This window comes from Eimeria maxima, genomic scaffold (genome assembly GCF_000499605.1).
Source record: "Eimeria maxima Weybridge genomic scaffold, Emw_scaff22, whole genome shotgun sequence".
Lineage (NCBI taxonomy): Eukaryota > Apicomplexa > Conoidasida > Eucoccidiorida > Eimeriidae > Eimeria > Eimeria maxima.
The window spans coordinates 80073-101687 of record NW_013565064.1 but is presented as its reverse complement, the minus strand read 5'-3'; the positions used below and the strand labels follow the sequence as shown (position 1 = coordinate 101687).

At 51.4% G+C, this 21615-nt stretch overlaps 6 protein-coding genes across 6 annotated transcripts; 5 read left to right on the top strand and 1 right to left on the bottom strand.

Annotated features, from left to right (window-relative positions):
- Nucleotides 1-2733: 2733 nt before the first annotated feature.
- On the top strand, nt 2734-6528 carry EMWEY_00004290 (hypothetical protein, conserved; the record flags this gene model as incomplete). Its single annotated transcript, XM_013480687.1, has 11 exons — nt 2734-3086; nt 3229-3379; nt 3540-3658; nt 3829-3834; nt 3955-4276; nt 4375-4443; nt 4602-4756; nt 5097-5495; nt 5685-5788; nt 6041-6242; nt 6471-6528. 11 exons carry the CDS (start codon nt 2734-2736, stop codon nt 6526-6528), a joined length of 1938 nt encoding a protein of 645 aa, XP_013336141.1.
- Nucleotides 6529-8671: 2143 nt separating this feature from the next.
- On the top strand, nt 8672-10817 carry EMWEY_00004280 (hypothetical protein, conserved; the record flags this gene model as incomplete). Its single annotated transcript, XM_013480686.1, has 6 exons — nt 8672-8733; nt 9217-9347; nt 9489-9768; nt 10016-10091; nt 10322-10571; nt 10702-10817. The coding sequence occupies 6 exons, from the start codon at nt 8672-8674 to the stop codon at nt 10815-10817; spliced, it is 915 nt and encodes a 304-aa protein (XP_013336140.1).
- Nucleotides 10818-11416: 599 nt separating this feature from the next.
- On the top strand, nt 11417-12940 carry EMWEY_00004270 (hypothetical protein; the record flags this gene model as incomplete). The annotated part of the gene is made up of 1 exon (XM_013480685.1): nt 11417-12940. One exon carries the CDS (start codon nt 11417-11419, stop codon nt 12938-12940), a length of 1524 nt encoding a protein of 507 aa, XP_013336139.1.
- A 2115-nt stretch (nt 12941-15055) lies between these two features.
- Nucleotides 15056-17108, top strand: EMWEY_00004260 (hypothetical protein; the record flags this gene model as incomplete). The annotated part of the gene is made up of 5 exons (XM_013480684.1): nt 15056-15182; nt 15377-15449; nt 15581-15663; nt 15890-15991; nt 17077-17108. The coding sequence occupies 5 exons, from the start codon at nt 15056-15058 to the stop codon at nt 17106-17108; spliced, it is 417 nt and encodes a 138-aa protein (XP_013336138.1).
- Nucleotides 17109-17346: 238 nt separating this feature from the next.
- Nucleotides 17347-18546, top strand: EMWEY_00004250 (hypothetical protein, conserved; the record flags this gene model as incomplete). The annotated part of the gene is made up of 3 exons (XM_013480683.1): nt 17347-17424; nt 17533-17765; nt 18102-18546. 3 exons carry the CDS (start codon nt 17347-17349, stop codon nt 18544-18546), a joined length of 756 nt encoding a protein of 251 aa, XP_013336137.1.
- A 418-nt stretch (nt 18547-18964) lies between these two features.
- Nucleotides 18965-21415, bottom strand: EMWEY_00004240 (high molecular mass nuclear antigen, putative; the record flags this gene model as incomplete). The annotated part of the gene is made up of 2 exons (XM_013480682.1): nt 18965-20570; nt 20796-21415. 2 exons carry the CDS (start codon nt 21413-21415, stop codon nt 18965-18967), a joined length of 2226 nt encoding a protein of 741 aa, XP_013336136.1.
- Nucleotides 21416-21615: the final 200 nt, after the last annotated feature.

The window sequence follows — 21615 nt, the reverse complement described above, 5'->3', positions numbered from 1 at the left end:
ATATATATATATATATATATATATAATGTTTGCTCACGATTTCCTAATCAGCTCGGCAACACCGTGGCACAACACAACGAGTATCTTCTGAAGAACTGCCGAACGAAAGGTCCCCCGTTGCACTACATTCTTCTCTTCCCCACGCAGAACAAGGCCGCCCTCGCGCAGTAGCAGCAGTACTTCAGCGATGTTGTGGATTGGGATACGCGAACTGCCCAAAATTTCATACGCCTGCACAGTCCAGTCCAGTAAGCATCATTCGCCATGCCCCCTCCCCACTGTACAGGCGTGCCCATAATTGTGTATATGTGCTCATGCATATCCAATATACAATAGGTGAAGAACAAACGAACCAATGAAAACTGCGTCTAAATGCAAGCATATGCATGCACACAAGCACTCCGTTTCCCTACAAGCAAAAGTCAACGGCAGGCGCAGTCATTCATGGATGCAGTGAAAGGCATGAACATCTGGACCTGTGTGGGGCATTTACAGTACAATACTGCCGCCCTTTCACTTCCCCCTGTTGCGTAGGGATCGAGTAGGGTAACGCACTGTCTTGTACGCTCTCGCCCTGAAGGCGCTGCCGCGTTTTCGCGTTAAAACGCTTTCGTCCCCCGCATTGAAGAGCGGTGATGTTGCTGGGCTGTCTAGACATTGCTGTTGAGCCTCTTCCTGTCGTTGTTCCAGGTGCCGCTGTCTCCACAGCATGCTAAGACTCTGCAGTATTTCTTGGTTTCTGAAAACCCGTAGACTCAGCGCATGCATACACAGTTTTTACAGTTACCCTCGGTGCCTGTTCAGCTCCACCAAAGCACTGTGTGTGCCATCCATACGCCTCCCTAAATGTAAGCAGGGATGGCAGGGTGCCCTGCTGCAGGCCTGCTTTTCTGCATGTTCGGCTCGTTCATCTATTGAGAATTTTGGGGCTCACTTTGCCGTCGGAGATGCTCTGCAAAAAAATAGATGCAAACAAGCCCTCGAGCAAACAAATCAGATATCACGAAATACAAAATAGCGATGGCCCTTTTCCCTGCGGAATGGCTGGAAGGATGACGTTGCTCGTCGTGCGACAGTAGGTAACCGCTACGAACTTACGTTTCTTTCGCGAACTGCAGAAATTTGCTGTCGAGCTTGCTCATCGCCTCTTGAAATGCTTCCATATTTCGAGGGAACTGTTGGGCCTCCGCTGGGGGAAGATACCCGTCCTGCGCATTGTAAAGGCGTCTTGAAGATGAAATGGGGCGAAAACAGGGAGTCAAAGAAGCACCGAAGCCGCTGCGCTCTCCTGGGGGGAGCAGTAGGCTTCCCGGGCTGCTCCCGGGGCGCCTGGGGCCCGTTGGTATATATCTGGGGCTAGAAAATCCGCGAAAGGCAGCGACAGTATCATCGCGAGCCCAATGGCCGCTGTGCATGCAGCTGACAGGCAGATCGGGGCCATTAACCCCTGACCAACGTCCCCAGTGGAGCTCTTCTGCGTACTCTCCCATCGGAGCCGCAGCTGCCGCCGTTGCATGCAGTGCCGCTAGCCGAACCTTCCAGCCAGCCGCAAGGTGGAAGAGGTTCCTAGGAATCCAAAAGCGCATCGGAGGCCCACGGCGTCGCACTCCAGCGCCCCACAAAGAGGAAGGCAGGAGGGTCTCCCCCGTTCCCTCATAGGGGTTAACCGAGGGGACCCTTCTGGTATTGACGAAGGCGCCAACGCGAGGAAGCGCATCGTTGCAAGAAAGTACGCACCGTAGGGGTGTAACTGAGAGAGAAATGGGGGAGACAAAAGCACTCCAGAGGAAAAACACAATAAAGTGAACTTTCCAAAGGCCCGTTACAGCCGCCATGACTCAAGACCAAACATCGTCCCGTAGCGGAAACCTGCAGGCGTCCAAAATATAAACTGTACACACTAGGCAGCAGACCCTTCCGTAGGAGTCTAGCCTAGACCTACGGCAGGCCTTAGCGAGCACAGCCGGGTGACAGGAGCACAGTTCCGGCGCCTGAGGAGATCCTCTACTGAAGGGGGAATCAAACAGCATCACTCATATTTCGTAGAGGGTAGTCAGCATTTCCCTTGTTTTAGGGTTGGGGTCTTGAGGTCTTGCTGGCCAGTGAGTATTCCCGTAGGTGACCCCATGCTCCCCAACTTGCAAGGCCGTTGCAGTGGTTTATAATTATAATAATGTGAACATCAGATAATTCTAAACAGGTACAAGTAAGGCTCATGCATGAAAAACTCCAGAGAACCCAGAGAAGGAAACCTGAATTCCCTGCAAGTTGGGTATCCTATCGAGGCAGGGTTACAAGGCGCTGCTCTGAGACAGCCTCAGCTACTGGTATTATCTTTCCATGTCTTTTGAAGCATACGTCCCTCTCAAGTTTATTAATCCAATGAAAGGCACTTTTGAGGAAATTCCGCTGCCTGCATGCATGCATCACTGTGCGAGTGTGCATGCTGCAGGGACCGACCCTCTGTAGGGTAGGTGGAGCTGTCCTTACATGTCCTTCTTCGATTTCCCCCAATCCACCACCTCAACTGCTCTCTCTAAAGAAGGACTAATCTCATGTGTGCCCCGAAAGATTGTTTATGGGAAAGGTGACCTTGAGAAAATCGCCTTCACCTCTTTGGTCATGGGGATTTAGGGCTTGGTGTGTTGGTGTTGGGGCCCCCTTTTGCGCTGAGGCCTTGAGTGCTGCTCGTTCCCACGGGCGCGTGGAGGCACTTTCCCCACAAGTACTATCATGGGGAAGTATGCCCTACTGTTTCCTCGGCTCGTGAACAATGCACAGTTGCTGATAACACAGACAGCTAAAGTCTGTCCTAAGCAACTGCTTGATGCAGCTCTGCTGGCGCCCCCACTCCTTCCTCGGGATGTTGCCTCTCCACCTACATCGCAGGGGACACCAGAATCTCCGATCCTTGCCTCTTTGGCAGACTCGTGGAGATCTACAGCAGTGCTTAGGAACCCCCAGATAGGCCTGCCTAATTCGCCTAAAGATCAGGCAAAAATCGTCTCTGACCTTCAACGCTCAAAGGCACAACGCACTTGGGCGATACTGGAAATGCGTGCAGTGGCAGCATTGCCCAGCTTGAGGTGGGCCTGTAGGTTCGTAACTCCATGTACAGCACTGCCGAGGATGCACGTGCAGTGCTTTGTATTCAGAGTGTCATACCCGGTCTAGGGACAAGGTTTGCACAGTGTTGTGCTGCTTACTGTCTTGGTTTGCTGCTTGCAGTCCTGCTGGGATCCTCCAGTTTCTCTTTTTAGCCCAGAGGGGGAACTGCCGCCCACAACATTTCCTTGCCGAGGTCGGCCTTGCGCGCTCTGTGCTGCCAGGAGTCCTTATTGCGATGGCCTCCGTACACACCAGAGAGTACACAATAGTGGTACACATTTTAGTTCAGCCGGGGTGCTCCTAAGACTGCAGCCTTGCAGGAGTCAGGCTGTGATGTGGGGTGTTCTGTGCTGGTTGGGTGGGCGATGGCCTGTGCGAATCTGTACTGCTTCCGAAGCATGTCCTCTTTTGTGCGTTGTTGTGATGCCCAGCTACGACGCTTTATGCTTGAGGGCGAGCCAGCAGCTGCTCCAGTGGATACCTTCTGGTTGTTGTGGACTGCTAACGACCTGGCACTCTTCTGCAAATTGCTAGCAGAGTCAGTTACCCAGTGCGTTACTCCAGGGACTGTTCCGTCATTTGTGTTTGACCTACTGGCATGGAGTGGTCTCCTGTCCTTTTTGGTACCTCTCCATACATCGATCTCATTCCATATGCCCCTCTCCCTTGCTTTTATTTGTCGGTGTGTGAGTGTTTGTGTGTGAGTGTGGGTGTGTATAGGTGTATGTATGTATGTATGTATGTATGTATGTATGTATGTGTGTGTGTGTGTGTGTGTGTGTGTGTGTGTGTTCCCCTCTGCCTGCCCGTCTGTCCGCGGTTTTTTCTTTTCGACAACCTTGACAGCCACCGAGCGGACGAAGCAGCTCTTGTTGAAAAATTGCTTTCACAGGTTGCCGCAAATCTGTCCTACTTTAGCCCCGAGGACGCCGCTCTTGTCTTGTGGGCCGCAGCTGTGGAGTCATCGTCTTGCCTAAGAGAAGCGCTGCTACTGCAGCGACAAGCCGCAACTGGGGAGGCTGCACGGCGAATAGAGGGCCCTAAAGCTTGTCAAGCGTCCTCCACGTCTTCGACTCCCGGAGCGCCTGCATTTGAAACAGGAGATAGCCGGCCGTGCAAACCAGGCATTCCACTGTTTGTGTTGCTGCTGCAGCGACTGGCTTCACAGGTAGAGCTTGTTTGGCACTAGGAGAAGGCAAGAAAGGCGAAGTATGCGGGGTCCTAAAGCCGCCATGCGCCTGTTTGTATCTTCTGCTTGCTTTACAGCTGCAGGAAGCCGATTTGAATGATTGCATGAGGGCATTCTTCGCGGCCTCGCGGATATGTGCTGGCCCTGTGAGCCATAAAAGAAATCTACACTTGTGTTTCAATTCTTGTTCGTTGCGTGCTGCGCTTATTGATGCACATATCCAGTCTCTAGTGGCCGGTGCAGAGTCTCTTCGGGCTTGCCCAGGTGATTCCGATTCTTGTCCTTTCCTGGTCTGTCCCCTCAGCTGTCTCAAGGCGTCTCTGCCCTGTCACCGCCACTACACAGCGGATCAGCAGCCCCGCCGCTCGGCGCCATCTCCGCTGCTCTAGAACCGCTCCGTCTTTTGACACAGCACCTGAGGTGCAACCTCTCAACAGCTTCGGCCAGCGCAAAGCTACGGTATGTGATTACTTATTGTAATTGTGCAGTTTTACAGCGTCGGGACAGTATCCCACTAGTAGCACTATCATTGGCATGCCTGCCATTGATGGTACCAGCAATGGCAGTACATTCGCTATATCTGTAATGGATTGTTACCCGCAGTGTGAAATACTGTACCCATCACCCTTCAGTTTACTCTGTTTCTGTAGGCTGTCCCATCTAGTATTGTGCTAGATCCCGGTGAACGTTAGTCTCTTAGGCCTATCACGGAGAGACCTCGGTTTCGTGATAGCAGCCGGAAAGCGCATATCGTTTCATATCCCTACTGACAAACGTGTGTGGAATGTGGTGAGCGCAGCATTATTTCGAGTAGTATTCACCTGTTGCACTTCTTGAGTCAGCGGAAGGGCCCGCGTGGGGTCTCTCTGCAAGAGGCTGTCGCTACTGCTGTTAACGCTGCCGCTGGAGTAGGCCTCTCCCCAACAACAAGCCTTGAGCTTTTGCCGAACGGCAGCGCTGAAAGCGGCCCAAAGCCGAGTACAGGCAAACGCGTGGGCAACCCAATATGTGCCAAACAAGCTAAGAAAGTTGCGGTTCTCAAGACCCCCCTATTCGCCCTCAGTTCAACGGCACGACGATGCCGCAGGGCGGTCAACTCTGACCCATACCCAGCAGGAGTGTATCAAGCCGCTGCTGCAGCCCAATTAGAAGAGGCTTTGCTGGAGACGCTCGCAGCCACTATCTCAAGTCTGTGCTCGTAAGCATGGGTATATCGGGGCATTCTCTTACGGTGTTGTACATGTGCTTAGGTAAACGAAGCGCAACACGATATCGCAAGCTATATCTGTGCACTACAATGACAGCCTGCATATTATAGGTCCAGTGCATTCATGTCAAATGCAAGTCTACTGACACCGGCAGTCGGGAAGGTTGACTGCGCGTGCAGGTCTCCTGGAGACATGAAGGCTACTGAAGGCATGGTTCTTTTAGAGCTCGTTTGGCACCTCCGCATGCACTACAGCTTTCCTGTCACCTTAGCCTGCCTGGAGGGTATGCAGTTACTCCCCCTTCATCCCTCAGCTTTTTCAGCCACAGGTGTGAACGGGAAAATGTGCTTGTCTGTTTGTGTCTATGAAAACTTACAATTTGTACGTCTGTTCTTGCATGAAAGTACGGACTATTTAAATTCATGTATGCATATTGGGTGTTAATATCTACTGCTGTGTCAATGAGCAGCATGTACTGTCACCTGCCAGATACACTTATATCAGATGCAGTCGCCGAGTTTGTGGCATGCTTCAGGAGTCTACTTCTATCTCCTGGCAAATATTCATCAGTTGTCCGCCAGTGATGTGGTGGCATTGACGGCCTCTTTCGAGCTGTGTCACTCCACGGACAGTGAAGAAACGAATTGCGGTTTCGAAGGGCAACTTCCAGGCGACGTAGCACAGAAGCCCCACATGCAGCGGCATTTAAAGCAACTGGTGAAGGCCCAACATACCCAGTGACAACCCAAGAATTGCAGACGGGCTTTGAATCCCAAACAAACACTAGTGGTTTCCCAGCTACGATTATGCAACTGCAGAGAGAACAACAGCCTGTTCATGTTGCTCCTACGGTCTCGCGTGCCAGTAGGAGCAATGGCAGACACTCAGCCGGTTCCTCTTGCTTATTCTGCGTTTCGTGTGTATCTGGAGGCTGATTTGTGCGTAGGGTGTGTGTTGGAGTGCAGGCGAACTTACTACGCCGGCGCATTCACGCCAAGGCGCAAGACAGGACCTTCCCCCTAAACGATCAGGTCAGAAGAACCTCTGTATGTAGGATAATGTACGGGCACGCATTTTCGGGTGTTCCTACGTGCACATTGGCTGCAGAATCGTTTTTTGTTTCTGTAGACAGGCTCCCTCCCGTTGCAGTCCAGGGTTTAGAGCGATTCGAGTTTGAGGCGTATAGGGCCGCTGACCCCACAACCTTGTTCACCGTCGTTTTCTATTGCATGGACATCTGTGGCTTCCTCTCAGGAGAGGTTTGTTATACAGTGTCTCCTCGAGTTCTCTCGTGTCCGGCAAGCGACCCCGCAGAATGCTACATACGCCGCCGGCATTTCCATCCAGGGAGGGCGCTGGGTCCCTACTCTGCCCGCCGGCAACCAAGCCGGTCCTTGAGTTCCTATACAGAGGGATAGTTTAATAAAGGTAGTGCAGCCCGGATTGCTGCGAGAGTACCAAGAACTAAAAGTGTAATGCAGAGTCCTGCATCTTATCCGAGAACGCAGTGGAACCAAAATACGCATGCTGAGAGTTCACCAAATACAACTGGCCAGCCTCTCGTGTCTCCAGGTGTCCTGAACACAGCGGCCGGGGCGCCTTACGCTGCGGAAGAGGAGTTAGCCAGCGAAGAGTTGCAACACACCTTGCCAGAGCTCAGGGTGCAATACAGCTCCACAAGCAAGCAAAACACAAGCCTTCGTGCTAGGGCGTATGAACAGAGCAGACGAGTGTGAGTGAACACTGTAGAAAATTTTAGAAGACTCTTGCTTGCGCTTTTTTTGTGTACTAGTGCCGGGTATGGGTTCATGTGCCCATTGCAACCGGACTTGCTCAACGTCGTACAACCTATGTTACCATAAATATTTTTGTTGCTGCATGTAGTTGCGGTGTTCCGACAGTCACGTCTTTGTTGTCTCCCTCTCATCAGGACTGCTTAGGGAATTGTAGGATGCACTTATGATAGCAGTGCTAAAACCGTAGATTCCTGCTTTGACGATGTTGCTGGCTTTACAGCTGTAGGTCTTTTGGAATTGATTGCGTTGGGGATACCCAAGCAGACGCCACTGTCTGTGCTCTACCTGAGATGATAATGAAGTATCACTAATTACGAATTGGCGACTCGGATGACCCCGTCCCAACACACGACAAAGAATCGATACTCATATATCTCCTGGCACAGTCGAGGCAGTCTATGTTAGCTGCATTCCAAGAAAATAAGGTACTAATTTGGGGTCCGAATAGAACATAGTTCAATCTTAAATATGCAAAGGGACAGCTAATGACAGCCCCACGTACTACGTCTGCGTTCCAATGCTGCGGCGGGTCCAGAACAGACAGTCCCGGACCAGACCGCTGGCCTGCAGGGGAGGAGAGCAGTATTTTCCCCTTATTCCTTTCTTTTGTCCCCAAAACTGACTTTCTACACTGTGTGTGGAGCCTTTTGCTTAAGGTGTGGAAGCGGTGGTATAACTGGGGTTATGGGGCTTGGGGTTCCTCTCCGCACCGGTGGCCCTTGCACGGCAGCGACCCACGAGCAGCACGGGTGACCGCGATGACGGCATCGCAGCTCGGGAAAGGCTGTGACGAAAGGGCTTCTTCGATTACACTTTATTAATTTTCTCTCGGGATTGAGAGGAAGGAGAAGGTTGATTACTATGGCTGCGGTTGGTTGCGCTTCAATGCGGGAAGGGTGGGTGGGGCAATCGTTCTGTCTTTAAGAGCTCTGGATAACCTGGCTTGTCTCTTGACTTGCTGGGCCTCTTAAGTCATCCATATGTGCTCTTCTGCACAAAACAGTAGAAACGGCTTGCTTTCGAATACGTTTTTGGTCATTCCCTCGCGGTCTTTCCGTGCCTTTGAGGGTGATGCTCCACCCGGTTCTCAAGGGCTCACCAGGAAGGTAGACAAAGGCAAAAGGCGACGAGTGGCAAGGACAGCGTGTTTGCTTACCAGTGTTCTGCCTAGTAGGCATCATTGTGTCTGCACCGTACTGAGATCTCGGCCTCATCAATTTTCAAGTGTCTACGCGTCGTAAGCGGCGCGGCAGCAACACCACTCGTCTACTGCGCCCGAGTGAAACTACCCAGAGCTTGACAGTGTTTTATTCTAGAGGGAGACTAGCAATCTCTAGACTTCCGGGATCATATTTTGGCGGGAGCCCGTAATGGAGCGGCATCAACAGCAACCCTCTGCAGAAGCCTCTTTTCCTCCCAGGCGCCCTGATGGGTCCGTGGGCCCGCCGCTTTCAAGAACCTCTGGAAGGTCAAGGGGCTTCATAAGAAGCTTGAAAGAACAGTGGCAGATACCTGGTATGGCTGAAGTCTTCCGCAGGGAAGACCCGGCATCCTCAGTGCTGCCGCACCAAGGCCAAACCCACACAGCCCAGGATTACTCCAAGTGTAGTGTAAATCAGCATCAGCCAGCCTCATGGAGCCATCCGCAGAAGGTACCTTTATATGACTCCTCCAGCAGAGTGTATGCGGGGTTGTGTGGTTCCGGTTCCGGCTGGGCACCATCCTGTGGGAGCCTGGACACATTCTGCTCATCGGCCTCGCAATTCAGTGACGCTTCGTCTGCACGAAGCGTAGATATTTTATTCTGCAAACAAAGAATACCCATCCCTAGATGGGCATGCTGTGGAGGGCGCCGCAGTACTGTTGGTTCTTCTACTACTTCGTCATCGGCGGGCTGTGGCTCATCGGTCCGCAGCCCCTCGGCTCGTGACCATCTCTCTCATAACAGTGACGCTGCCCCTGCAGGAGTTCTGTCATACGGTGCCTCAGAGAAGGGAGTGCCGTCTTTGAGAGCAACGCTGCGACATACTGTGGCATACGTGGACAGTCAGCGCAGAGGTGATAATGTGACTTGGGTTTATCTTGGGTTCCATCAAGTCTCACGAAAGGACCTCCCCACGAGAGGAGGCTCGTCCTCTTAAGTAGATGCTGGTTGGGCCTGTGTTTTCGTGTGTTGTCTGTACTCAGGGGCTTCTGCAGTGCCTTATGGACAAACTCCAATCGGTACGTTCCAGAGAAGCGTGATTTCCCCTCCTAGCGCGTTTGTGCAGGCACCCGCCACCCAGCCACTCTCTGGCAGCTCTGTTGGACCCAGGACGAATCCCACGTCCACTGTGACGCCCACTGGCGTGCCAGTCACCTTGCATTTTGACCCACACCGCTCTTCTCCGTTTGAACTCTCCAAGTTTGATAGGCGCGATCCATACGTCCACTTCTATATCCCTGTTGATTGCCCCTTAGCTCGGCGGTGAGGGTCCCTAGAATCCAGCAGTACAATGCTGCTAGCAACAGACGCAGAAGTTAAGTTGGCCCCAAGGCAGGTGCACACCAAGTGGAGAGGAGGAATGTAACATCTGGAAGACGGCATGCATATGCTGGAGGCAATTTGTCTCTCCCGAGGCGTTCCCTATTAATCCAGCCGAATGTGTGGGAGCTGCTCCTTTAAATGGTTCTTGAGAAGCGTTTCGTGTTTATGTGCGTCCGCTGCTGTACAGATGCTGGGATGGCGTCTGCCCTTTGGCACACACGAAACTCGAAAAGATTTTTCATCCGATTGTATACAAGACACAAGTGGGTTGGCTTGGCCGTTTAATATTGGCCATGCGGTCAGCCTGACCCCTGCTGCTCCCACCCGCAGACTTTCAAGCTTTTGTTGTGCCTTTTGGAAACTGGCTGAAGAGGAGCTGCCGGTATTAAGCCTCAAGAGTTGCAGTTGTCAGTAATTGTAGGTCCGTAAGATCCAGAGAGATGCTTGCTAATGTGATGCTCTCGTGGGTCTCATTGTTGTTGTCGTCTCTCAGAGGTGCCAGATGGCTTTAGCTGATTCTGGTCGATGTCCATATATTAACAAGTGCGCTTTCTTTCACACCGAAGAGGACAGAAGAGAAGCGGAGTTACGGTGGAAGGCTTGGGAAGCTGAGTGGGCTTGTTGGCGCCAACAAATAGACGAACTGTTACGTAGGCATCACAAGCTTGAGGAGGACATCAGACGGAAAGTTGAAGGAATAATCAAAATCCGCATGCCGCGGTCTTCACCAAGCGACCTGTTAGGTCGGTGGCTAGCAAACCTTGGCGTTTTAGCCGGATTCGGCGAACAAAAGAAGTCTTCCGTTCAGCAGAGCTCAAAGGGAATGGGGCCCGTTGGATTAGGGTTAGGCTCGGTTTCGTTTTCCTCCCCAAGGGGGAGGAGCTTTGCAGAAGCGGGACTTGGTGGCGAGGCCATGGCTGGGGTCGCCGACACTGGAAGAACACCTTCTGCGTCACGTCTCGAGCAGTCTGTGGGTTTGTGTGGCCTGACAGAGGCACCTGTGTTTGGCATCCAGGCAACTTCAGCAGTGATTGGAAATACTCGGCGTTTTGTAGAGCATTCTGAAGACCGTTCGTCTGCTGTCGGGCGTGAATGGTTGTATATTGCAAACTCTTGGAACAAACAAGTTGCCCAGCAGTGTAGACAAAGCGGGGGTTTTATAAGTAGGGTAGAGACATCCACTATCAGTACCCGTTCAACTGTTCACGAAACCCTAGCACCCGTGACCAAAGACAGCAAAGCATTTCATTCGTCCTCAACTCGCATGCCAGCTCAGGAAGCTAGGTCGGGGCATGATTCGAAAGCTTCTCTAGCGCGAGAGCACACTTTCATCCATGGCGTTTTCGGCCAGAGAGCTGCGCATTATGGTAGCCGGCACGATTCTCCCCACACATCGTACGGCTGCAGCTCTGCTGGTTCTCCAACGGATCATGGAGCTGTGCCGTTGCGAACGGCGGAGGCTTCTGTTCGATCCGTAACAACGGCCAAAGTGGAAACGGAGAACAGGGTAATCTCTACTGTAATTACGTCCCAGACACAGCAGACTGTGGCGATTTCTGCTCCTGTGGATTGTACCTCGTTACCTCGAATGAGCACATCAGAAACCACGATCCAGGGAGGCGCCAGTAAACATTCTAGTCCCCACGATGGTCTTGTGTGTAAACCTCTCCGTTTTGTTCGGCCATCGGAAGCCAGCGAGAATGTCGGAAAGTCTGCTGTCGTTGAAACCCAAGTGTCGGGGAAGGCAGCCGCAAAGAGTGAGTGCTGTGTGGCAGGTGAGACAACTGGCGGTACCCGAGTGCCCGAGCAGCCCAGTTGCTTGGTTATCCAGACTCCTTCGTCTTGCAATGAAAATAGTGGCTGCGAAGGGGAACAGGGAGGGACCGTTTCTAGTGAAGGGTCCTCCCGCAGTTCTATCACTGGGTGTCCCTCTCAAGCCGGCTCAGAACCGTACCCTTTACGCCCGAGCGTAGAGGGACAAGACGACCGTCAGGATGTGGCTTGGACTACGGTAGTAACAGAGGCGCCTAAGGAAACAGGACAAGCTGGAGTGATTAATAGCGGCTCTGACGGCGCTACTAACCCGCATCAACAACCCTGCAGTTGGGCGTATGGCGAAAGTGTTGGGGGTTTAGGAGGGGTACAGATAGGTCAAATGTCCTGCCCGAGCAACCCGTTTGAAAGCCAAGAGTCACGGAGAGTGGCAGAAGAAGATGAATCTATTTTAGAAGTTGCCAGTGCTCCACAAACTATTGCGATTCAACGCAGCACGTCCTTGATGGATGCTCCACCCTCTTGTATATTGCAGGATGATTCTGTATCACAGGTGGAGCAGCTCAGGAGCATTACCTCACAGGAGTCCTCGACGGCACCGGCTAATTGCACGCCCACTGCCCGATCATCCGCAGATGAAGAGGGTTCTGCAATTGACAGTACAGGCTGCTCTAACAAGAGCTCAACCGTGCCAGCGAACCTCGGCGAAGGTGCATTAGCGGAAATGCACGGGGATCTCAGTGCTCGCATTCTTCCCCCGTTGCCAAATCGTAACGGAGAGAATTCAGAAGTGGAAGCAGTGGATATACAGCCGAAGCCTGTTGCCGCCGATGCTGTGCAAGGCACTGTGGAGGAACAGGCACTTGGGCAAACCTGGAACCGTGCAACATCAACAGAGGGTGCAACCGCCTGCACTCCCCTTCAGGATGCTTCAGAACGGGATGCATTTTCAGAGACGATTGATACAGGAATGTGCCGAACGGAGGCCCCTGCGGGCCAGGGGAGCTGTGCGACCGTTTCGCAAGACGAATTGAATTTTCTGGCACGGAAGCTTACCGATTTACTGCGTACTGCAGCAGAGGAAATTCGACTCTTAAATATTGGTTCTCTTGCAGATTTGACGAGGAGCGACGAGCACGGCCAGAACAGAAACCCAGCGGTGGGTGAACCTGCACTTACAACTTCAGGGGGCGTTGATAGTTATAGCGTGCCTGTTTCTGGTAACGACCAAGACGCAGAATCCCTGCCTAGTTCCAGAGCTTCGTCGGCTGATACGGAGAGACAAGCAGTGCCTGCTGCGCTTCCAGGGAGTCAAACACCTCACCACCCACCGGACTAAACCGTTCTCACTATAGGACTGCCTCACGACGGAAGCATGGTCTTTTTAAAAGGTTGCTTCTGACCATCGACTGTTTGCTGTATGCGACTCGACGTCTTCGTCGTCGAGCTTTCTTCGAAGTCCTTGCCTTTCTGAATACGGCTGGCTTCCCACATTGTAATTAGTCCCGAAAGGACCTATCCTCGTGTGCTTGCTCTTTGTGCATTCCATCTGTGAGCCCCGCTGGCTTTGCTGCGTTTTGTATCGAGTGCGTTGGCAGCCGCAAGCTGGGCCTACAAATCATTAATCCATTTGCTGTGTCACCGTGGTGTTTCATCATGTGACCTCATCAGTTGCCAGACAGTAACATGGGAGCATAAGTCAACACACACGTTGGGAACACCGCTCACTTTGGCTACGCTATTTCGGGCGGACGTACCCACTGCATGCCCCCATTCTACTATGGCCCTCGTATGCTTGACAAAATGGAGTTTCAAACATTCATATTATGCTTGGCAGCACTTCCACAAATGTGGGAACGTTCTGCGCAATCTGCGCCGCTTGATAATGGGTGTGGGGCTATTCAAGCTCCGTTTCCTATTCCCATACAACATATTTAGCCGCGGATGCAGATGGGAATTCCTGGCGCTGGCGTGGGGTGGGCTCCCTTCCAGAGGATTGCACGGAGCAGGTGGAATTCTAGAGCTACACGGCCTAACTGCTACAAAGCAAAGTGGCAATACAGCGGTTCCTTTAAAACGCAGCAGTTGGGCAACCCACGGAATCCGTACTCTTGTTCTGTTAAGCGGCTACTACAGCAGTTAGACGGACCACAGCCACTGATGCCGTTGTTGTCCCCGCGGTTCTCAGCAAGAAATATTGGCTGCCTCTTCCCATTGAGATCCGTCACGAACGGAAGAGAATATCCGTTGTTTACAGCCGCAGTGGTATGTTCTACTACTACCACCCAGAACTAAGTGTCTCTGGAATGCTTGGCAAATGCACCAGTTCCACTTGTTAAATTTATTAGGTGAAGTAGCACCAACCCAATTATGTCTTGCCCGTCGTGCCCATTGCCCTGTAGTGCAAATATGAAGACAGCCTAATATGCTTCTAGTGAAAACGCAAGCGCAGGGCACGTTGCACACCACAGTGCAACCCCGTTCGGTGCATTGTGCTGCGGGTAGCGAACTGTGGTATTTCACATTTGTGACTCTCCCTGCAATACGTAATACCTAACTAAAATCTCATTAACCCTTGGAACCAATAGGAGTCGTCATGCTCCACTTACATTTTCTCCGAGACAACAGGGCGAGAGACGAAAACACAGAAAGAAAGCTCACAAGTTCATCATTACCGAAGATCGCGTCCTCGAGTCCTTCCGGATGCCTATCGACGAAGGCGTCTAGGACAAGCTACAAGCTGGCACAGGCCTCCTTCACGAGGGACTTCTATCACACAAAGAGATTACTCTCATCACAGCATGTTTGAAGCAAAAAGGTGAATGGCTTCACCTCTTACATTAATTCTCTCCAACCGGTGCTCGCGGTGTGGTGGACACCTGGGAAAGACGTTCAAAAAACATGATCGTCACGAGATATGCCTGGTGATTAGGAATCCAGAAAGACGTTTAAAGGCATTCTTGTATTTCAAGTACTCAACTGGTGTGGGATACTGCCGAAGAAAATCATCAACGCAACCTAATCTCCCTGTAATGCGGGCGGGGCTTCCCAGTGGTCCGGTAGAAGACTGTATGACGGAGGCCCCCGTACACCTCTTTAATTTTCCTTTGGCTTTAACCAACGTAATAACACTCGTGTCTACTTCATGAAATGACAGGTGGACAGCTATTTTTCATTCATGATTGACGGGCTCTTCTAACACACGATGGACACATTAAGAAAGCACTGTGACAGTGTCCCATTATAAGGGTTTCGCTCTTACTTCACTGTCCTAGCTTGCTGCTTTGGTGAAGCAAATCTGGCTGGACAGATTTGGATAGGCTTAGGAGTGTCACATCTGTACGAACCACTGCACCACTGGAAGATACGTCTGCACTTTTGGACTGACCAGTCTATAGGAGGGCTTATTCGCCTCAATAATGGCATCAAGGAACCATCGGCTACTGCAGTGAAAATGGACGGGCTCCATTCGAAATTTACCCTCACAACTAAGGTAAAATATGTAATTGGAGCAACCCTTCTGTCGTCGACCTTCATTTTCTACATATACGGCATTAGCGCCCCAGTATTTCGAATTACCGGTAAGATAACCCACACCGAATAGTAGTACTACTCTTCGAGAGGCTTTTCAGAAGTTCAGGATGCGTTACGTGGTGTCAGTGACACGGGTGCTCCAGTTTGTCTTAGCGTCTATTTGATTTCCCTGAATTTTGTCTATCAACACATCCAAAACTGCAGCGTAACTCATGCTCCGTGTTGTTGTTGTCTTCTGCAGGTGGAGGGCCCGGGCCGTTTGAAAGCCAATCAGGATACCAAGACTTCACCCTGCCAAGATTGCTCCATCTTCTGTTAGAACAGCGCGACTATGTTCCTTTTGTGTGCATTTTTGTATTTTCATTTTTCCTCCCACTGCTCAAGTTTGCACTCATCACTGGTACCCTAGTGAGTTCTGCTTGTTGCCGTCGACGCTCGCTTTCAGTCACCTTGCCCCTAAAGATTGCTGTGGTGCTACGAGTAGTTGCAAAGTATCAGCTTGTGGACGTGTTTTCGACTACCATCTTGGTGAGCTTCATCAACTTTGTCGGAGTCTCTGCGGAGCCACTTTTTGCCGCTCAAGCCTATCAAGCGTACTGTCTCTTTTCAATCATTACTATTCAGTGGCTGTGCCATTGCTATTCGGATATGCTGGACAGACGCAAGATGGCAGGCTGTTGCTGGAGGGTTCAAGCAGCCTTGCGCAATCCCCTGCTTCCACGTTTCATTCCCATGAGAATACGTATGCTTGAAGGTACTATTGATGAACGCGCCACTCCCTTGGATTTTGCCGAAGATTCCGGAGGCCTTTTAACCCCAGGGTTGCCAATGGTTCCCCCTCTAGCATCAACGGAGGGTACGCAACGCACAAGACTCCACTGGTGCTCCCAGTGCGTTAGACAGCGGAACTCCAGTCACGTGTACTCGCTTTCGCGATGCAACACATATTGGGAGTCAGTTAATCGACCGATAGAATTTTCAAGCTACGCAAATCCAGCTGGGCTTCACTGTGCCAGTGGTGGAGCCAAACACGTCCCTCTCGGAGGTAGTTGTGATGTGTGTACGATTTTTGAAAGAGATGTTTCTCTAGCTGCTAGGGGTCCAGATCTACCTGCCTCTTTATTGACTTTTCCACATGATTTATGTGGTCGTGGTGGACATTTTGTGAACTGCTATCCTCACGCACTTTTCCGCATTCCAGAAGCCGCCGCTCCTGATGAGCCTGCCCATATCTCGAGAGACGCTTTTCTGGGACCTACACAGTCAAGATGTTGTTTTTCAGGTTGCCTACTTCGCATGTTCTTTTTATCATGTAGCTTTTGCATATCTGCTTTGGCTGCCTTAATTTGCTGGGTACGGCCAATTTTGCAAGTTGCGTTGGTCCCAGGAAAGCTGAGAGGGTTTGCAATAGAAACGTGCGAGATGTCCTTGGGGGATGTATTTTGGAGGCTATATTCTATGGGACATATGTGGAGTGGCTGCACTATTATTGCTGTGTTTACAGTATTAGCGACACTGATGTTGTATGTCGCTTGTATGTGTACCCTAGCAAGTGCCAGTGTTGTGTATTGGACAACAAGGAGTTCAAATCAGCTCCAAGTGTCCACAGTGCCAGGGAATGTTTCACAAAGGAGCCACAGTGGTCCAATAAACATTGCTGAGAAGGCCATGCGCATGACGAAGGCGTTCTCGGACGTTTCAGTTTTTCTTGGGGACATAGCTATGCCTGACGTTCAAAGTATTGGTTTGTTGGCATGCTACTGCATTGCCAACAACATCGACTTTTTAGGGGCGCGTTTGCCGGGAGCTCCAATTGGGAGCCCCAACGGTACTCTGGAGAAGTTATTGTGGAATTTCAGTGGCTTCTGGGCAATGGTGGCGTTGGGAGTTAGTGCATCGCAGGTTCACAGGCTCTCGGTTTCATTTGATGATGTACGTCAGGATATGGGTCCACTGTTCCATACAAAGGATAACAACGATTTTCCAAATATATTTTTTACACGGTCACGTCCAAATCCAGGCTCCCCACACCCTCTACTTAGAAACAGTGGGCGTGGTGGTATTCGCGAACTAATCCTGGAGGATGCACCAGCTGCTCGCCCTCCAGAGTTGAGCGCGCTGACGGAGAATTCGAATTTTTTCAACTGGACTTTGAGGCGCCGGAGGCATCGGTCCTGCTCTTTTGGCTTGATACTTCACGGATGTATTCGGATGGTTGTATCAGTTGCCCTTCTTTTGCCCATCTGGCTCAAACCAGCTGACATAGTAGATGTTGACCTTGGCCTAGTTGTGAGTCACTACTTTACCACGCACGCTGCTGTTGCACATGCCCATTGACTTTTTCTAACGTGCCCTTGCAGTGTTGTGATTATGTTTCCTGTTGGTGTTTGGTCGCAGAATAAGCATCTGGAAGGCTTCACGGAGTATGTGAACCCACTGTTGAAGCAGGTCCTACCGCAGTCACTCGGAGATTGCGCTTCCGCTACCCATGTAGCTCCTCGTCCATGCGTTGGAGCAATGCCTCTTGCCTACATTCGGACGGACATTTACGAAGCTACAGCCCGCTGGGCCACAGGACTTAAGACAACGGAGCTGCATACAGCGCGTTTCGAAGTAACTCCCAAAGGCAGGTACGCAAGCGAACACTCTAAGTATTCAGGCTGGCAGAGCTGGTGTCCAGGTTAGTTGGTATAACTTAAATATATGCACACATATGTTAACATTGTTGGAGAGGAGGAGGGGTCAACCCGAGAGAAAACGGTGCGGATCAGGCTTACTGCTAGATGGTGAATCTTCTTAACCTACTGCAAGGCGTGCGGAGCTCGTTTGGTGGCAAGAATCATCATGGACGCTTACACAGAGCCTGTATTCTTGTAACGTCGGTGGGAGTTGAAGAGGGAAGACCGAGTCGGATGCTGCTTGAGTTTCCGTTGTCGGCGATTGTTGTATCAATGTTGTGTTTTCAGGATTACGTTTACAATTACTGGAAAAATTAACTCCCTATCCTTGTCCTTACGGATTGGAGGGTGCTTTTATGGAGAAGATCACGGGAAGTGCCCTGTGTTGTGGGACGGCACTGACGGTTGCTGCGGAGATGACATCACGTTCATGCTTGAGATGAGTGCCAGGTGCAGTAGTTCATTTCCGTATCTCGCCGACGCAAATTTTTTGCGCACGCATATTTCCAGGCTTGTCGTGAAAGAAAAGGTTTTGGGAATTTTCTCCATGGAATTGACCGATATAACGCAAATTGTCGAAGACCAGTTGTCGGAGTGGGCCCGAACCTACTTGGATCCAAAGAACAAATGGATTCAGTGGAAAAATGGAACGGCTCTAAGTGTTATCAATCTCTTGAATGTGTTACTAGATATAAATGCACCAGCTGGAATCATATGTCCTCGCGCACAGTGACGGGCGAGATCCCCCCATGTGTGGTTTGGCTTCCAACCGACCTGGCAGGTTAGTGTGCATCAACTCGTCTGGATAGGACTCATACGTGTTGCTAAGATGCTATTACGATGAGATGTAAGCAGACGACACTATGGTCGGCATGTCTATGCCGCGTACACTAGACACAATAAAACTACTCAGCCAAACGGACGTTTAACCTTGCAGCACCGCCCACTTCTTAACATTTAGTTAGTTCAGTATACTCCTGCAACGTTTATAGGCAACCTGTGATTATCCTGCTGGGCCACCGGGCTCTCCCATGATTACAGATTAGGGTGGCAGCAGAAGAGGAAAAGGTAGGACCAAATGAGTTACAGCGTACAAAAAAACTCCCGCTTGTTTGGTGAGGAGGAAATCCCAGCTGGACCAGTGCACAGCACTAGTTTCCGTTCTCCGCCTTTGAATGGCCTGTAGCCTTTGCAGCATCCAGTGCAGAAGGCGCTAAAGCCGGTGGTCGAGTGCCTGCCTCAACAGTAGATCGCAACGTGTCTAGGTAAGCTCTTATGGGTATTCCTTCCCCGCCAGACTGCACGACCATGATATTGCCATCTGGCTGGAGCTCCATTACAACCTCATTCATGCAACAGAGATACGAACCCGGTCCAAGCCTGCAAATATGAGCAGCCAGAGATCGATATTCTGGACGTTCACACACATGGGCGACCGCTTCGTCGAGCGGATCCCCTTGAACAGCGGAATAGGGTGGGCAGAAATGCTCGGACAGTGGGCCGTAGCCTGCCGTAGAGGTTCTCGATGCCGACGACGACATGGGCTTGTTAGTAGATGGGGGTGGCTTTGAGGTAAACTGGAACTCTTTAGAACTTGAAGGGTTCATCGGTGCCCCATGCAGTTGAGTTGAAGATGCAAATCGGGAATTCTGTGGAGGCGAATATTGGCAAGCGACGAAGTCGGCGTCCATGGTGCGTAGGCTGTGCTCTACAGGAACTGATGGGATGCCACTAACTGCTGCAGGGGGGTGCAAAGGCGCGCTTTGGTGACTATGCTGCTCGGGTGACTGCAGGGCTTCCGATCGCACATAGCAATTCTCTGTTGCCTGAGCGGCTCCAATTGCTTTGCGAATCCTCTCCATCGCCGACTCACTCCGAAACAGGTCTTGCTTTGCTGCTGCCAACTTCTCGCGCTTGTCATTTAGAGCGGCCCTACACAGTTCCTGTTGCATACGTGTGTCGAGGGCTAGTTTACGGCTCTTCGAGACTTCCGTCAAATAAGCAAGCTGCCGCTCAGTGTCATTCTTCCGAAGCTGTGTCTCGAGCTCTTGCATGTAGGCATCTTTGGCAGCCATGGCCTTTAGCATCTGTTGCAGCTGTGAGTGGGCCCCTGTAAGGTCGTCTCTCAAAACACGCACTCGTTCCTCCGATTGCTTCAATAATGTGTCCCGACGCACCACTTCTGCCTGCAGCTGCATAAGCTTTTCATCCCTGTTTGCTAAAGTGGCTTTGAACACATTGCATTGTTCGGCCGCTATACGATACTCTTGCTCAGCCTCTTCCCTCCTGCTCTGTTCCTTTTTCAAACGTTCTTTTGAGCGTGCTGCCAGGACTTCAAGTTCCCTTGACTTCTGCTGTAAGTACGCCTCGACGCGCGCTACTTTCATGTCGCGCTGCGAGAGCAGCTCAAGAAGCTCTGCTGCTTCCTTGCGCTTATCCGTGAGCTTCTCAAACGTATCGTGCTGCAGCTCTTCGGCTGCCTCTCGGTCTGCGCGTAGTTTCTTAATCTCCGCCTCTGCCAATTCTAGCTTCCCCCGCAGCTCAGAAGCCCCTTGAACCATTGTAATTGCCTGGACACCTAGTTGGAGAGCAGACGCTTCCTTCGCTGACGGATCAACAGTATCAAGTACAGCCGTCTGTCGCTCCTTTTGGAGAAGTAATTCCATCAAATCTTGTCGTTCACGGCGTAGCACTTCGATTCTCTTCCGCATGGTCTTGAGCTCCGCATCTTTCTCCTGTAGAGCAGTTTTATCATTGCTGCAACAAGATGACACAGTCTCGCAAAATATAGAGAATGACCTAGGGGACACTGCAATTAGTTGATTATCTATGGAGTTAGTTTGGCTCCCTACACTAAGGTGTCCTGAGTTTCACAGCAAAGCACTTCAAATCCTCCCCCCACTACAGGCAGCTCGACTGCTTATTTCTAGAAGGCCGTTATATGGTGTTGCTGCCGTTGTTCGAGAAAGACTCGGGACTGACCTCGCATCCTCCGACTGCCTTTCATGTTCTCCTTGTTGGCTCTGATCTTGCAACTTTGAGAGTGCATCTTGGAGCTCTGCTTCCTTCAAATCCAGTTGGTTCTCTCGCGCGTTGAGTAGAGCCTGAAGGCGCTTGACTTCCTGCTTCAGGTCCTGCTGGGGAGTTGTGGCAGTTTCACGGAATTCTATAACAGCGGGAGACGTTGTGGCTCTGGGTTGAAACGGTTCGCTCTTTAAATTGCCACGGTGCTGTGTACCTGGTTCTGGCACCTTCACCAACGAATGTGGCTCAGTGAGTTTCCTAGCGCCACCACCTCTTGCGTATGGTTCACTGGCATAGGGAAAGTCCTCTGGAGGGTTCATATACGAGGTGGTGTACCCGTACTTAGGCACTGGCGCTTGCTTGCCGTGAGAGGCACCAGTCACAGCGGTGAGGCTTGGGCTGGCATCGGCATGAAAGCCGAGCCCAGGCACCTCCTCCGCATACTTGCTAGTGCACACTGGACCAGGCGAGGGGGTAGTTTTCGGGGCACTTATGTTAAAGGCCGTCTCCAAAGGGTACGAGATGTAGTGGCTAACAACGGGAACCGTCCCTGTGTTGGCGTAGGCCACGGGGCGCATGCTGGGAGGGTATTGGACCCGCTTCAGGATTTGCCGTCTCGTGAGGGGACAGATATCGTCACAGTTGAAAAGCGTCATCTGGAGATTTCGCAGGCAAAAGCCTTCCAAAATGGCAGTGGGAGACCTCTCGTGGATACGATTTTCAATACCTTCTTCCGTTCACGTGGAGCATGAAGGTTGAATACGTCGCGAGGGAAGGG